The 17,227-nt window shown below is 38.9% G+C and overlaps 1 protein-coding gene and 1 long non-coding RNA gene across 2 annotated transcripts; both read left to right on the plus strand.

Moving 5' to 3' along the window:
- Positions 1-6,906: 6,906 nt before the first annotated feature.
- LOC134818282 (uncharacterized) lies at positions 6,907-10,350 on the plus strand. The gene is made up of 4 exons (XR_010160623.1): positions 6,907-6,993; positions 8,386-8,482; positions 8,670-8,881; positions 9,282-10,350. It is a non-coding gene; the product is annotated as an uncharacterized LOC134818282 (long non-coding RNA).
- Positions 10,351-11,699: 1,349 nt separating this feature from the next.
- LOC134818147 (uncharacterized) lies at positions 11,700-14,558 on the plus strand. Its single transcript, XM_063827580.1, has one exon. It carries the CDS (start codon positions 11,700-11,702, stop codon positions 14,556-14,558), a length of 2,859 nt encoding a protein of 952 aa, XP_063683650.1.
- The last annotated feature ends 2,669 nt before the right edge of the window (positions 14,559-17,227 follow it).

Consider the following 17,227-nt stretch of genomic DNA (forward strand, 5'->3'; position numbering starts at 1 on the left):
TTTTTAAAAAAACATTTTCCATGTTTTTTTTTGAAAAATTGACTAACGAACTCCAACGAACTCTAACGAACTCCAAATTTTGAACGAACTCCACGAACTCTACGCCAAAAATCAACGAACTCCGCATCTATGATGTTGCGAACGTTAAAATCTTTTAGCGAACGCGTTCACAAACTATTTTTAGTGGTCTGTACCTAATTAATGACGGCTAAACTAGGTAAATTTGCGCATGAACCTATCAATATAGGGACTGATGAAATCAAGGCAGTTAGTGGCACGAAAGGATTAGTGATTTCATAAATCAGTAGTCAATGACTAGACAGGGTTATTGAAAATTACAAAGAATAAAATGGCGTCTGGACTTGGGACCAGCTCATAGCACAGTTCATTAATGCAGTCTGAAAACCATTCTGCTAGCTAAAAGTAAAAAATGATTTTGTTAGGTAAAACGTACTGAAAATTAAAATTAAGATTAAAAATTGAAAACGAACTGAACTAAAAAAAAGAATGACACGTCATGCTAAAATACATATTCCGAAGTAAAATTAATCCCAAATTTTCCCCAAATGTTAAAATACTTGTCGACAAAGATTTCAAACCGTTTGCGCAAGGTGCAGCAATATTAAAACTTTGTCGTGCAAGTTTACGAACTAAATTTTTACAATCCAAAATAAAACTGTTATAAGAACTATTAATACGAGCTAAACGAACTAACTGACTAATAAATTTACCATAATACTGGCTTTTGGGATTATTCCCATCTAATAGGGATAATTAATGACATCAAAATTATAATCGTTCCTCTTGTCGTAAAGTTTTAAAAAAAATTTTCCCTTATAAATATTGATAGTGATAGTAAGACTAATATCTAAAAAGTCAGTTTCACGAACTGAAGTATTATTTTTATTCATAATCATCTCTGGAGGATATATTTCACTTAAAACTCGTTCTAATAGACCAAAATCATATAATTATATAAGACCATACCATGAAGATTATACTTTTCCGAGCCACCGTTGAGCCTATATTGTTCTAAATCTATGGCTGAGACCCATTGGATATCGGTTAGTTGCTGTTTGATAACTATAAGCGTATCAATGGTTGTTACAGTAGGTCCTCAACAGTTGAATACCATCCCCAAGCCAACAGTGATGATTAGTCGAAGCATAATGAAACTAGCCAAGTATTTAGCGAGACAAATGATGAACTGGCCGATCAAGCACTTTTTGGGATTCCCAGCATAAAATAACAACACCTGTTTCCAAACAGTTAAAGTTAAAGATTATAAACTTACCGTTGCCTAATTCTGAGAACATGGAACGCACACGTGCCAATATGATTTTACGCGCGAATTACCCAGAATTAACTGAAACTGAATGCTGAAAGAGAATCTTATCAGTTATCGGCTATCGCGTCGCGCGGGGAATAATTTTGGTCACGTTCATCATTTTGTGTTCCCTTTTAAATACAATTACCAGTGCAGAGAGTGGTTTCAGAAACGCAAATTCAACTTGCAAAGATCAATTTACCTGGGTACGGTACCTCGCTCAGGCTTTTGCATTTATTAAGTTAAACACATTGATTTAACATTGAACATATTATGGCGATTAAAAATATGTCTATAGCAGATAGGGCGGAATGACAGGTTTAGCAACGCCCAGGAATTATAAGCAGCAAATTCTGCTACTGCTAGTGCTATCACGGAGAATCAAAGCAAATATTATAGTGGTACCGTGGCATGTCCATTCTTGGTCAGCGTTGTATAGGTTGCATGGATTAGGATAAGTTCCTGCTTGCTGTTGGCGTTGCTGCGGTGAGGCTGGCTGGAACAATTGTCGGAGAACTCTTTGGCTTCGTTCTCTCTTCACTTCTTTCTCCGCACAAAACTGTTTAATCCGTGGGAGGCCCTGTTTTAACGTTCCTTATGTTCCAAGCGTTAAAATCTTTTAGCGAACGCGTTCACAAACTATTTTTAGTGAACGTTCCGTACGAATTCACTACAAGTACAACTAAGCTATAAGGGCAAAATCATCGATTAGAGGCTTTTATCTTAAAGAGTGAACCGGAACGTGAAACAGATCCTATTGCACGGTGGAGAACCAAACTAGCAACTTTTCTATTATGAATACGTTCAGTAGGTGAAATTTATTGTTATTAATTTTTACCTGTCAGATACGTAAAATAACAAAGTAATCTCTCCGTTAGGCGTTCGGGTAGGAGAAATAAGCAAGCTGATAAGAGACAATAAAATTACAAACGTATGCAATTAGTGTGTGGCGTGAGGTATATTTACTTTAATTTTTAGTGCCGACTTTAGCTTCAATGATATCACCGCGCACCGTTAACATACTCATAGTCTGGACAGCACCCTTCTAAATCCGAAAAGTGTCATACTTGTAGTAAATATTTGGTAGAATTCGGTCCAGGACAAGCTATTAAATTTTTTGCTGCGCTCCGGTCTATCACAGCAGTTTTCCTAATACCGTAGAGAAGTTTTTTTTATTAACAAATAAAACTCGATTACTAGACTCCTAGCCTGATACGAACTAAATTAAAAATCGCTCATAATGAACTTATCATCTTATCATAATGCATAAATAAAAATAAATGCTGTTAGCTGTGAGCTTTTGCTGGTCCCATGAATATAATTCAATGGATATGATATAATATAAATATTCATATACTTGCACATTTACGAGTCTTCTGAATCTATTATATTACATAATACACGACTTCTCATTTCATAATTCATATCAAACATTTATATACTCATGCAGCGAGAACAAAATATTTAGTGTCGAAACTAACACAAGCAGTCATATTGCCGTGTTGTAAAACGGCCGACCGTTTACTACAAGTTAAGTCAAGTCAAATCAAATCAAAACATAGTTTTAAAAAACGTATACGCTATCTGCAACATTTGACATCTATAAAAAAGCACAACGTGCACAGTCTGGTTTAGTCAACAATGTTACCTGGGAACCTCAGGCCATCATGTTCATTAATGAATAGAGATTCGGCGGAATGACAGGCTGAGCGCTGCCCTATAATCAACAATGCAGCTCTAAACGCTGCGGACTTGCTATTATAAAAATTGATGAGCGCTCGATTTGAAATCCCGACGCGCATAAAAACTGCCACTAACTGCTACTAACTGCCACTAACTGCCACTAACTGCCACTAACTGCTGCTGTCGCGCGCAAATGCGTGGGCGCGATTGTAGCAGTTAGTGGCAGTTAGTGGCAGTTTGTGGCAGTTTGTAGCAGTTAGTGGCAGTTTGTGGCAGTTAGTGGCAGTTTGTGGCAGTTAGTGGCAGTTTGTGGCAGTTAGTGGCAGTTTGTAGCAGTTAGTGACAGTTTCTTTGCACTTAGCTCCTCCTGTGACGAGTGGGCAACTCCCCCTGTATCGTAAAAACTTTATTATTTGCTACACGTTGTATACCTCTCGTGCACGCAAAGCGGGCTAATATTAAATACTAGTGGACTCTATGCAGCTCTCCCAGCACCCCTAATTTTACTGATCTGGAGGTCACATTTTATTGAGCCAGTACAGGCTAATATTAAATACTAGTGGACTCTATGCAGCTCTCCCAGCGCCCCTAATTTTACTGATCTGGAGGTCACATTTTATTGAGCCAGTACAGGCTAATTTTAAATACTAGTGGACTCTATGCAGCTCTCCCAGCACCCCTAATTTTACTGATGTGGAGGTCACATTTTATTGAGCCAGTACAGGCTAATATTAAATACTAGTGGACTCTATGCAGCTCTCCCAGCACCCCTAATTTTACTGATCTGGAGGTCACATTTTATTGAGCCAGTACAGGCTAATATTAAATACTAGTGGACTCTGTGCAGCTCTCCCAGCACCCCTAATTTTACTGATCTGGAGGTCACATTTTATTGAGCCAGTACAGGCTAATATTAAATACTAGTGGACTCTATGCAGCTCTCCCAGCGCCCCTAATTTTACTGATCTGGAGGTCACATTTTATTGAGCCAGTACAGGCTAATATTAAATACTAGTGGACTCTATGCAGCTCTCCCAGCACCCCTAATTTTACTGATCTGGAGGTCACATTTTATTGAGCCAGTACAGGCTAATATTAAATACTAGTGGACTCTATGCAGCTCTCCCAGCACCCCTAATTTTACTGATCTGGAGGTCACATTTTATTGAGCCAGTACAGGCTAATATTAAATACTAGTGGACTCTATGCAGCTCTCCCAGCGCCCCTAATTTTACTGATCTGGAGGTCACATTTTATTGAGCCAGTACAGGCTAATATTAAATACTAGTGGACTCTATGCAGCTCTCCCAGCGCCCCTAATTTTACTGATCTGGAGGTCACATTTTATTGAGCCAGTACAGGCTAATATTAAATACTAGTGGACTCTATGCAGCTCTCCCAGCACCCCTAATTTTACTGATCTGGAGGTCACATTTTATTGAGCCAGTACAGGCTAATATTAAATACTAGTGGACTCTATGCAGCTCTCCCAGCGCCCCTAATTTTACTGATCTGGAGGTCACATTTTATTGAGCCAGTACAGGCTAATATTAAATACTAGTGGACTCTATGCAGCTCTCCCAGCACCCCTAATTTTACTGATCTGGAGGTCACATTTTATTGAGCCAGTACAGGCTAATATTAAATACTAGTGGACTCTATGCAGCTCTCCCAGCGCCCCTAATTTTACTGATCTGGAGGTCACATTTTATTGAGCCAGTACAGGCTAATATTAAATACTAGTGGACTCTATGCAGCTCTCCCAGCGCCCCTAATTTTACTGATCTGGAGGTCACATTTTATTGAGCCAGTACAGGCTAATATTAAATACTAGTGGGCTCTATGCAGCTCTCCCAGCACCCCTAATTTTACTGATCTGGAGGTCACATTTTATTGAGCCTATGCAGTATATGCAATTCTGTTTTAGACAGTCAATTTATTTAAAAAAGGTCTCACCCTCTAAAAAACTTCCGTTGGAAATGTTTCTATTAATTTCACATTGGAAAACTTTTCATTGTGTTTGACCTCAACTTAGATGTATTTGTTTTTTTTACTATTTTTAGCAACTCCAATTCTCTTTTGTAGAGCTGATTCTTGTTATATAGAAGTACACTCGATACAGTTATCTTATCCCAGTGACATAAATTTAAAAAGGGACTAGGAATCCAGTCTGGAAAGAAAAAACGGCTACCATATATTTTTAAAACGACTACCATAAATTTTTCGGCCGCTCCGCGGCCGGATAACGATTTCATTTTACTTTGCTAGTTATATTACAGAGGTTTAGTTATTCATTAGTATAGTTATTAATTCATTAGTATAGTTATTCATAATTGCCAAAAGATTGTGAAAAAATTCCTTTCCGGGTCTCGAACTCGCGATCTGCTAATGTAGTACCGACGGTTTAACCGACTAGGCTACGATTCCATGTACGCTTTTGTAATATTTACATATAGATCTTCGCGCGTTCCTGCAACTACCATACTACCATACTACCAAACAGTCCATACTACCATACTGGTAGTAGGAAAATCTTGGATCCTGACAGGAATATCTTGGATTATTTGGTAACGCGCAAGTTAAGCGCAAGAACTAGGAATCTGCTGGGAATCTGGCATTTGCGCTTGATTCGAACATCTTCTCGGATAAATATAGAATTAAAGTACAGTGCGCGGCGTTACAGTGTGTAACAACCGAGAGCGACTATTTTAAAGTTGATTTAATAATTTTGTTGACAAAAATTAGTCGGCGTGGCTATGGAAATTAATATGGCTAGGAATTAGATTCTTAGATTCCTCACTTTATGTCACTGGGTATCTTATATAATATGAAAATATATTGAACAGCCAAACTACTGGTATATCTTTATATTGGGAAGAAAAATAATACAAGTTCTAGTATTCTTTTAAAAATAGCCGTTCATAACATTTACTTCATTTTAGGTATGTGTGTGTGAAACATCAGAACTGAATAATGGACCAGAGAATTCAGAGATCTTTGGTTACCTGTTTCCGGTTTCGTCGGTTCACACTTCACATTGCTGCGTTCCTGACCTAGCTTCGCCTGCATCAGTAGATCATATTATAATATGCATTATAGACTATAGTTATACAGCTTGAATTTGAAAGAGCTACATGGTTGTTGTTTCGAGTGCTTTTTCATCTGCTGTGATGAATTGGCAGACAGCATCAACGGTTACCAACATAATAGGTGCATTGCAAGTTGTGCAATGCTGAATGCATACGTTTCGTCAGTGACTTCCTTCTGCCTCATTGATGCGAAACTGATAATAAACATGCAAGAGAATACAGCTATAGTTACTCTGGACTGCCATGATAGAAACATTGAAACAAATATTGACTGGCTTTAGGTATGTGAGACGTAAGTATTGAAACCTCAAATTGTTATGATCAGGTTCAACATACTTGCTATGATCCTTTATATAATATCAATATATTATATAAAATATAATATATTACATTGTATATTAATCTTGATATAAAATCTTCGCTTTTTGATGATTGTAAGATGTTCTGTTTCGTTGTAACCTTGTCCCCTACATAATTATACTAGAAAACCCGTGGTCACAGGGAGGAAGCTAATACTATTCTTTGGTAGTCAGTTTCTATCGCATCAAAAAAATATTCATCACAACCGAAGATACAGCCAATTAAAATATAGCTCGCACTTAACACCACGTAATAACAAAAACCGATCAAAATGCCTCTCTCAAATCCTTGCACGTGCACGTGGGAACAACAATCTTCGTTACCATGGTTACTATGCAACTTCCTATTTCTCATCTAATTTGCACGTGGGCGGTCGTACAGACAGAAACAATTCTCTGAACTATAGTAGAGATAATAGTACATCATTACTTCCATTTTTCAGGTTTTTATTGGTGTTGCAAACGATGTAACGATCACTAAATTCTGTGCCTATGTGAGATTTGTTGGTTCATCGAATAACATCAAAGTTACAGTGTGAGTAATTCAACTATCATGCACTTCATATTTTATGTCCCCCTACTCATTGTTCACTCTCTGTCTTCATCAGTGTTACTCTACATTTCTCTCAGCAGTTATTCTTCCACTCAGTATTAACTCTAGCTCTCTGTCTTCGTCAGTGTTACTCTATATTTCCCTCAGTAGTTATTCTCCCAATCAGTGTTAACTCTCTATCTTCATCAGTGTTACTCTAGACATTTCCTTCAGAAGTTAATCTCCCACTCGACTCAGTATTAACTCTCTGTCTTCGTGAGTGTTACTCTATTATATTTCCCTCAGTAGCTACTCTCCCACTCAGTATTAACTCTCTGTCTTCATCAGTGTTATTCTACATTTCCCTCAGTATAGTTACTCTCACACTGAGAGTTAACTCTCTGTCTCTATCAGTGTAACTCTACATTTCTCTCAGTAGTTACTCTTTCACTCAGTTTTAACTCTCTGTCGTCATCAGTGTTACTCTACATTTCTCTCATCTTAGTTATTCTCCCACTCAGTATTAACTCTCTGTCTTCGTCAGTGTTACTCTATATTTCCCTCAGTAGTTACTATCACACTGAGAGTTAACTCTCTGTCTTTGTCAGTGTTACTCTATATTTTGCTCAGTAGTTATTCTCCCACTCAGTATTAACTCTCTGTCTTCGTCAGTATTACTCTACATTTCCCTCAGTAGTTATTCTCCCACTCAGTATTAACTCTCTGTCTTCGTGAGTGTTACTCTATTATATTTCCCTCAGTAGCTACTCTCCCACTCAGTATTAACTCTCTGTCTTCATCAGTGTTATTCTACATTTCCCTCAGTACTCAGTAGTTACTCTCACACTGAGAGTTAACTCTCTGTTAACTTCTCTGTCTTTCCCTCAGTAGTTATTCTCCCAATCAGTGTTAACTCTCTATCTTCATCAGTGTTACTCTAGACATTTCCTTCAGAAGTTATTCCCTCACTCAGTATTAACTCTCTGTCTTTGTCAGTGATACTCTACATTTCCCTCATGCTCAGTAGTTATTCTCCCACTAAGTATTAACTCTCTGTCTTCGTCAGTGTTATTCTATATTTCCCTCAGTAGCTACTCTCCCACTCAGTATTAACTCTCTGTCTTCATCAGTGTTATTCTACATTTCCCTCAGTACTCAGTAGTTACTCTCACACTGAGAGTTAACTCTCTGTTAACTTCTCTGTCTTTCCCTCAGTAGTTATTCTCCCAATCAGTGTTAACTCTCTATCTTCATCAGTGTTACTCTAGACATTTCCTTCAGAAGTTATTCTCCCACTCAGTATTAACTCTCTATCTTCGTCAGTGATACTAGATACATTTCCCTCATGCTCAGTAGTTACTCTCCCATTTAGTGGTAACTCTCTGTCTTCATCAGTGTTACTCTACGTTTCCCTCATTAATTACTCTTCCACTCAAACTTCTCTGGGATTGGTGGAAAAAGAAGAGAAAACTTCGACTGAAATACGATAAGGGTGAGTTAAAAGTTTCAAACCCGCTTAAAACGACGACACTAACTTGGTGCTATATCACTACATAATATGTGCAAGGCAAATTTCTGGAGAATCGAGTATTTTTTTGTAATAATTTGAATTATAAAGCGACAAAATATTATGTGTTCTCTCTTGGTTTGATTTTTTGAACAACAGCCAGTAATTTTAGAAGGTAAACGGTCAAGCAAAGTGTGCAAGGTCGTTGATGGAGTATTCTATGTGAAATCCTCTCACCGGTCTGAGCCCCACCAACTGAACATCAGAGGACCAACTTGCACCTGCAGACATATTTTTCAAGCTATTGATGATGGTTTAATGAAATGCAATGGGAGGACCTACCTGAAGATTACAGAAACATACTGTTCTTCGTAAAAGATAAAGGTCTGTTAAATTGATCTGTATGCATGTTTACATTCCAATTTGAATAGACAAGACAAAATTGAGGTTCATAACTCGTTCATGTGCTATGGCAGTGCGTCCGCGTCGATGTAGGAGGTGTGGAGCCTGCTAGTAGAGAAAATATGAAGTTTCCAACAGTAAATATTATTATCAATATCAAAGGCAGGGCATTACTTCGACCTCCGAGGCGAGGTATCCGTGTGGACCCTGGTTGTTATCAGGGTTGGAAAGACAAAGATAATTTTGTCTGTTAAAGTGGGTTATCACTCTCTGCCATCAGACTCATAAATCACATCTCCGCAGGGTTTGCCAGGTTTTCCCTATTGCTTTGCTTCCAATTCTTATAATAGTCAAAATATAAAATCCGATATTATTTTTGCAGGAAGTGATATTGGGATATGGCCAGCTGATGCAGATGTAAACAAATGCTGCGATTATCCAGCATCAGAAGACGAGGATGAAGAAGTAGAAGATGATGAGGTTGGAGGAAATGGGGATAAAAGAAAGAAGAAACGGGACATAGACTATAAAGGAGATTGGCGGGAGCTTTCAAACAGAATAACTTCCTTCGTTAATGATCCTGAGTTTGACGTGATGGACGATGATGTCCGTGCATTATTATATAAGAAACTGTCAGATACCGTCAATGATGTGGCATCCTATATTTACAAAAGAAACTAAATTAGATAACATAGATAAGATAATGTTTGATAATATATTACTTTAAAAGCCGTGCAATCATTTTAGATATTAGATATTAAACTAACCATATTATGATATTCTCCGTCTAACTATTCGATCTGTCTCCATCTCACTATTCAATCGGTCTCAACGTTCATTCTCTGTTTAACTATTCAATCTCTGTCTCAGTGTTCATTTTCTTGTTTAACTATTCAATCTTTGTCTCAGCGTTCATTCTCTGTCTCGACATTTATTCTCCGTCTGACTATTTAATCTGTCTCAATGTTCATTCTCTGTCTCGACGTTCATTCTCCGTCTCACTATTCAATCTGTCTCAATGTTCATTCTCTGTCTCGACGTTCATTCTCCGTCTCACTATTCAATCTGTCTCAATGTTCATTCTCTGTCTCGACGTTCATTCTCCGTCTCACTATTCAATCTGTCTCAATGTTCATTCTCTGTCTCGACGTTAATTCTCCGTCTCATTATTCAATCTCTGCATCAGTGTTCATTCTCTATTTTAGAGTCAATTCCCTGTCTTACCTATCAATCTTTCTCGGTGTTCATTCCCTGTCTGACTGTTCAATTTCTGTCTCACTGTCCATTCTCTGTCTCGCTGTTCAATCTTCGTGTTTCTTTCAAAGTGTTACAGTGACAAGGAGACCGAATGATATTGTTGTAAAATAAAAAGCTTGTCCGCTTTAGTTATAGTGATATTAAAACATATACAACACCATGTATTATGAAATTTTAGATTTTGTTACAAAATATGGACAGTGAATTTGATGTTGTTGTCTAATAATACAAGACGTGAGGCGCGGCGACATTATAAATTTTAGAATTGCCCGCGCATTTTAGTACTTTGCCGCGGCTCCACTAGTATTTAACGTTTACCCGCAAAGCGTGCACGCCGTCCGGCCGGCGCGCGCTCAAAAGGGGTTACAGCGTGTGTCAATTTATTATAATGAAACGATTATTCTATCCAGAGCCCTTGCGCTTGCAGTAGCGCTCGCCCGCCTCTTGACTTGTGAAACAAGCGCGCCCGAAGTGGCGCGAAAGCACATGGTTAGGTGAAGTGAAACGACATTGGGGGTCTCGACATGATACAAGGAAAACAGTCATAATTTTGAATTTAATCGCGCGCGACCCATTGGCATCACGATTGTCAATGAAAATTCGGCTGTGAATTTCATTTAACGGGTGATACTCGTAAAATATTTGTTCCATATATTGGACCGTCGACGAGTTCAACTCGGTGCGCGTCCTGGTAGGTTGTAAACCTACAAAATTTCATTGATACATGTTTCGTATCCCAAATATCAGAGATATTATGGATACACCAGGAAGGCACATTTCTGCGCGGCGTAAGTAAATTTACAAGTTCGCGCGAAAAATTGTGTTGTTTTCCTGGTGCTTTGTTCTCGCGCCGGGAGTGAATCATTAATTATTTTACTACTTAACTAGCATAATCTACAATCTATATCTATAATAGGAAGTAAGAGTTACCACGTTACTCTTTTATTTCTCCGTTAAGCTTACCTGAGGACCCCAGGCTATTATGTTCATTAACATAAAGATTTGGCGGAATGACAGGCTGAGCGTGGCCCAGTAACGTTAAGCCTACAATTCTTTTTTTAAATATAAAATTATTCAAACAATATACACATAATATAGCAATGACCCTATATAAAATCAACCCTTTAAGAATTCAAAAAATTCCCTTAACAATCAAAAATTACCCTTGGCCTTGTGGCTCCAAGTTTAGACCTAGACTGTTTATATCAATAATGTTTTTTCTCGCACCTCTGTCTAAAATTCTAATAACTAACAATTGAGTATCATGAGGTCAATTAAATGTCCATGAGGTCAATTAAATGTCATGAGGTCAATTAAATGTTCAGAAAATGCTGAAGGCAAATGGTTATGTGGGAAGTGTACAAAAGTCCTTAAGGGGAAGGATAAGGCTATTGGTTGTGAAGGTATGTGTTCCAGATGGTTCCATGATCGATGTGTGCTAAGTGAAGAGGAACAACTTAAGTTTTTTGAGGACCAGTCAACAGAACCATGGCATTGCAAAGAATGTGTACACAGACTTCAAGAATCTATAAGATGGGGCAAGATGATAGGGGAAGAGGAGATAGGAGCAAAACTAGATGAAGTCTATACTGAGATGATAACTTGGCGCAGCAATTTATTTGAAGTTCCAAGGGGCAGAGCCGGGAAAGACTACATTGAGGAGGTGTCTAGGATTCTCAGTGAGTTTACATATAACACAAAATGGAAACCTTTTTCCTTAAAGCTCGTCCATGTGTTCATGCCCTTGATGCTCCAGCGCCCAACACCAAAATCGAAACCCAAGCAGAACACCAAATATCTAAAGGAAAGGCTTAAGTTGTGGGCAGACGGTGAAATTGATGCAATTATGAAACAATGCCGTCAAATTCAGGCTCATCTGGACAAAAAGCAAAAAGACAGGGTCATGAATCATAAGAAAGATTTCTGCAGATTGATGCTACAAGGGCGAGTCCAGAAAGCCCTTAAGTACATCAATGATGAAGAAAAACTTAGCAGTGGTGTACATAATCTTACACAAGCAGTTATTGATGAGCTTAAGAAAAAGCACCCAGAAGCTAGCCCTGAACATCCGGAGGTCATGCTAGAGGTCAAATCAGAGCTTCCTGATCAAGTAATTTATGAAAGTATTGATGCTGACCTGATTCAGAAAGTGGCAAAAGATCTAGATGGGGCAGGAGGTCCAACAAAGATAAGTGCCCATATTTTCAAGCATATGATATGCTCAAGATTCCACAGCACTGAATCAGATAAGCTTGCCCAGACAGTAGCTGATCTGACTAAAAAGCTCTGCACAGAACAAACTCCATCTAGCTACCTAAAAGAGTTTGTTGCAGGAAGACTTATACCCCTGGACAAAGAGCCTGGCTCTATAGTTCCTGCCATAAGACCAATAGGAATTGGAGAAGTCCTTCGAAGAATCGTTGCCAAAGCAGTCACAAGAATACTCAAGTTGGACATCCAAATGGCTGCTGGGAGTCTTCAAACATGTTCAGGGACAGAGTCGGGCATAGAAGCTGCTATTCACGGAATGAAAGCAGTTTTCGAGGACGAAGACTGCGAAGCAGTGTTGTTGATCGATGCCAAGAATGCTTTTAACTCCCTCAATAGAAAGGTAGCACTAAACAACATAAGAGAACTGTGTCCATCTCTTCATTGCTTCCTCCAAAACTGTTATCAAGATTCAACAGATCTATACATAGTGGATGAAAAGGGACAGCTTGAAATCATCAAGGGAGAAGATGGTTCAACCCAAGGCGACCCAGCAGCCATGGCTAAATATGCAATATCAATAAGACCATTAATGGATGACATCACCAGAAACCAAGACCATGTGTTACCCTTAGCAAAACAAGCCTGGTTTGCAGATGATGGAACAGCAGGGGGAAAACTTCTTCAGCTTAAGAAGCTCTGGGACACCTTACAACAGTTAGGACCAAAGTATGGTTATTTCCCAAATGCTACAAAGACTGTGTTAATAGTCAAGGACCTAGTAAATCTTCCTGCAGCTAATGCTATCTTCAAAGATTCAGGGGTTCACATAAAGAGGGACGGAGAGAGACACCTTGGGGCTGTTATTGGATCAGAAAACTACAGAGACCTTTATGTGAAAAATAAAGTTTCATCCTGGATTGAAGATGTTAAACAACTGGCTGAGATTGCCAAAGAAGAACCTCAAATAGCATATTCTGCTTACACTAAAGGGTTGAGTCATAGATGGTCTTTTGTTCAAAGAACAATTGGAGGGATATCAGAGCTGTTTAGACCCCCTGAAGAAGCAATTAGAACAATACTTCTTCCTTCTATATTCAATCGCCCAGTAACAGACCTAGAGAGAGACATGGTCGCACTACCTCTTAGACACGGTGGCTTAGGAATTCAAAATCCTGTTCATACAGCAGACAGAGAATATGAGGCGTCACAGAAAATCACAAAACCTCTGGCTAATCTTATCTATAACCAAGATCATGATCTAGGCAAACTTGACCTCACAGCTATTGCAAACACCAAAGCAGCACTGAAAGCTGAAAAAGAAAAAGATTTTGCAGCAGAGAGACTCAGAATAGAAAACGCAATAAGTTCTCCAGCAAAGAAAAGATCGTTTTCACTGGCTACACAAAAAGGCAGTTCATCCTGGCTGTCAGCCCTCCCAATGCAGTCTTATGGTTACTGCTTGAACAAGAAGGACTTTAGAGATGGTATATGTTTACGATATGGCTGGCCTATACAAGATATTGCTAAACACTGTGCGTGTGGAGAAAGAAACTCCGTCGATCATGCCCTTTCTTGTAAAAAAGGAGGGTACGTTTCCTTTAGACATACAGTGCTTGTAGAAACCGAAGCAGATCTACTACGTGAGGCTAAATGTAGAAACGTTTATACTGAGCCAGCTCTCTTACCAACGTCTCCAGAACTTCATCCCAAAGGAACTACTACTGACAGCGGAGCAAGGCTAGATATTGTTGCAACTGCATTATATGGCAGGAATGCCAGGACTTTCATGGATGTAAGAATAACACACCCAAATGCACCATCAAACCTTAATGTTCCCCTGGACAAGTTGTACAAGAGAAATGAGGAAGAAAAAAAAACTAAGTATAACTCACGAGTCATCAACACTGAAAGAGCGTCTTTCATTCCTCTAGTATTTTCTACAGCAGGGACTACAGCACCAGAATGTGACAGATTTCACAAACGTCTTGCTAGATTGATATCAAAGAAGAGAAAGGAGAGCTACACAGATGTTATCAACTACATCAGGACCAAGATATGCTTTGCTATGCTTAAAAGCATAGTGGTATCAGTTCATGGTGTGAGGAGTCAAGAAGAAAAGAAAGTAACAAAAACGGTTGCTGACACAGCATTTGGACTTATACCTAGTATGACCTCTTATGAGTGCCGTTAAATTATTAACAGGAAAATTGTTTTAATTTTGGTTGAGCGAATGTTTTATATCAGATGTTGATTTCTTAAAGATAGGTGTATATTTTTGCTATTATTTCTATGAAGGGGAGGTACGGATAAAGTACCAAACCTTATTGTGTATATTTGGTTGCAACTCCGGTAAATGATGAAACATGTCTCTTATGAGAGTGATACCGTGAGTTGCTTCCTTTTTTAAAAAAAAAAAAAAAAAAATTAAATGTCCATAAATATGGATTATAGAAATTATATAAACACATAATTGAACAGCATGAGACAAGTGGAAAACAAACAAACGAATAGATTTCAAGCTCATAAAGGATCGTTGCTTGATATTGGATATTTCAAAACTGTAGTCCGACAGTCAAAGTTCTCTTGTCTAACTTTAGTGCGTGTCGAACTTGAGTCCAGATAGAGCACTTTAGCTCGACAGAGTCGAACCTCAGGGTTTGTCGAACTACAGTAGGTGACGAACTAGAGTTCTCGTCGAACTTGAGTACGTGTACCGAATTTACCATGGTAAAAACATCTTCACACCGTAAAATGTGCAAAAGCTTCAAACGGTTCCTCCAACATTGTTTACAGTTGTATCACGTTGCGACCCCCAGGGTCGCTACAGTTGCAGTGGCGTAACGAAGGGCCCTGCTGACCCCGCTGTGCAGGGGGGCGCCGTCTTAGGGGGGCGCCAAATCGTCGTTTGAATGTGGGACAATTTCGAAAACTTAACTAAAGTACTAGCAAAACTGCGCGTTTTGCTCTAGATACACACTTTTTTAGAGATTTTACCGGCGTATCCTCTTAAATCGCCTAATTTGTTCAATTTTAGGGAGGGGCACCAAAAGGAGAGGGGGCGCCAACAGGGGGGCGCCTTTTCGGCAGGGGGGCGCCAACAGGCAACGTTACGCCACTGTACAGTTGTATCACGTTGCGACCCCCAGGGTCGCTGCAGGGGGAGCCGCGCACTTCGTGCGCGGCGGGTCATACAACGTATGACAAGTTTAAAGGCAATATCCTTTATTTCATTCAATTCTTCTGAAGTGTTCATGACCATATTACGGTCTTTAGGATCGATATTAATAATTTAACGAGGCTTTTGCCGGGACAACCTATATGCCCTTTTAGTTTTGACAGGGCAGCTCAGAAGTAGATGGTTCTAAAACAAAACATAAATAAATTTAATCCCTTTAAAATAAATATGCTACCATCTAGCTTACTCATAGAACACAACTCGGAATACTTAGTGGCCTTAACATTCGAGCGAAAGTGAAAAAAAATCTACTCTAGAAGCTAATTGAAATCAAGTATGCAGTTTAGTGTCTACAACTTTTCTAGAAACCAGGTCCTTTGTAGGATACAAGGATACAAGGATACAAGGATACAAAAGTGATAATTATTTTATTGAATTCACAATAGTTATAATTCTGAAATAATTTAAGGTTACACAATTCTAGTTATTTACAGATGTGTAGGGATAAAATAGAAATGTTTAATATAATACTATTTTTGAGGTCCTATAGCATTATGCATTGGCCAGTATTTGAGTGGAAATCTGGGCTCTTATAGTAGGCTGTAAAATTTTCGTTCACAGAGAGAATTGAATGGATTGCTCTTGCTGTGGCAGTAAATTTTGTAGGGTCTAGTGTTTTATCGGATAGCAAACCGGCTAGGTCAGTAATATTTTTGGGATGGAAGTTAAATTTTTCTCTAACTGAGGAGTAGAGTAAACAGTCAGTTAGAACATGAATTTCGTCCTCAATAGGCTTAAGCCCCTTGCTGAAAAAGCAAAAAGTGCACCATCGATGTTCTCTTGGAACTAGGGGGGTTTCGTAACGGCCCCTCTCAATGTAAAGATTGTGGCAGCTAATACGAAACCTTGTTAAGCTTTTCCGAGCATCGGGGATCTTAACCACTCCTAAGTATGTTTCTGGTTCAAAATCATGTTTAATTTGATTGTAGAATTCTAATTTAGGTGAGGATGCCTTGGCAGATTTCCAGGTATCCACAAATTCTTCCCTCATGTTGTGACTGATTTGGGTAGAGAGCTTGGATTTTGAAGAGGATGAGTGGGGGAAGTTATATTTGGTGAGAAGATTAGAGATGTTGGTGTACCAAGGAAGGCCCAGCATAATCTGCTCGTGAAATGAAGCGGAGAGAAGTTCATTTTCAGTGCTTTCAAGGCGAGTATATTACAATGTATGGTCATTCTGGATCAGAATTGATAATGTACGCAAATTTTATCAGTAGTTCCAACCCAAGGGGGGAAATTTCTAAATTACCCTCAGGTGCAAAAATATGATTTTTGTAATTTGCTGGTGCTGGTGATAGCTGGACAGAGTAGGAATAAGTCTGAGGTTGCTGGATAGGGCTTACATTTACAAGTGCTAGTGGTAGCAATACAACAATTATTGAGCGTTGGTGGAAGCTAGATAGAGCAGGAAGTAGCATTCAGAGATTGCTAGAAAGAGCTAGAATGGAGGTAGCAGAATTGAAGAAAACTAGAAGTAGATTCTACTACATGAGGTTGGATTGGAGGTGATTAGCCATAATAGCCAAACAGTACTGGAGAGAGCCCAACTTGTGGTAAGCTAGACCAGGATCCCGGCTTAATCCTGATCCCTAATCCCGTTCCCGGTCTTAATCCCGGTCCTGGCA

Source organism: Bolinopsis microptera, chromosome 7, assembly GCF_026151205.1.
Source record: "Bolinopsis microptera isolate Bmic1 chromosome 7, MBARI_Bmic_1.0, whole genome shotgun sequence".
In the NCBI taxonomy this organism is placed as follows: Eukaryota; Metazoa; Ctenophora; class Tentaculata; order Lobata; family Bolinopsidae; genus Bolinopsis; species Bolinopsis microptera.

What these genes read in the sequence shown, in the direction of transcription:
- LOC134818147 (XM_063827580.1), top strand. Translation starts at nt 11,700, where the DNA reads ATGATAGGGGAAGAGGAGATAGGAGCAAAACTAGATGAAGTCTATACT.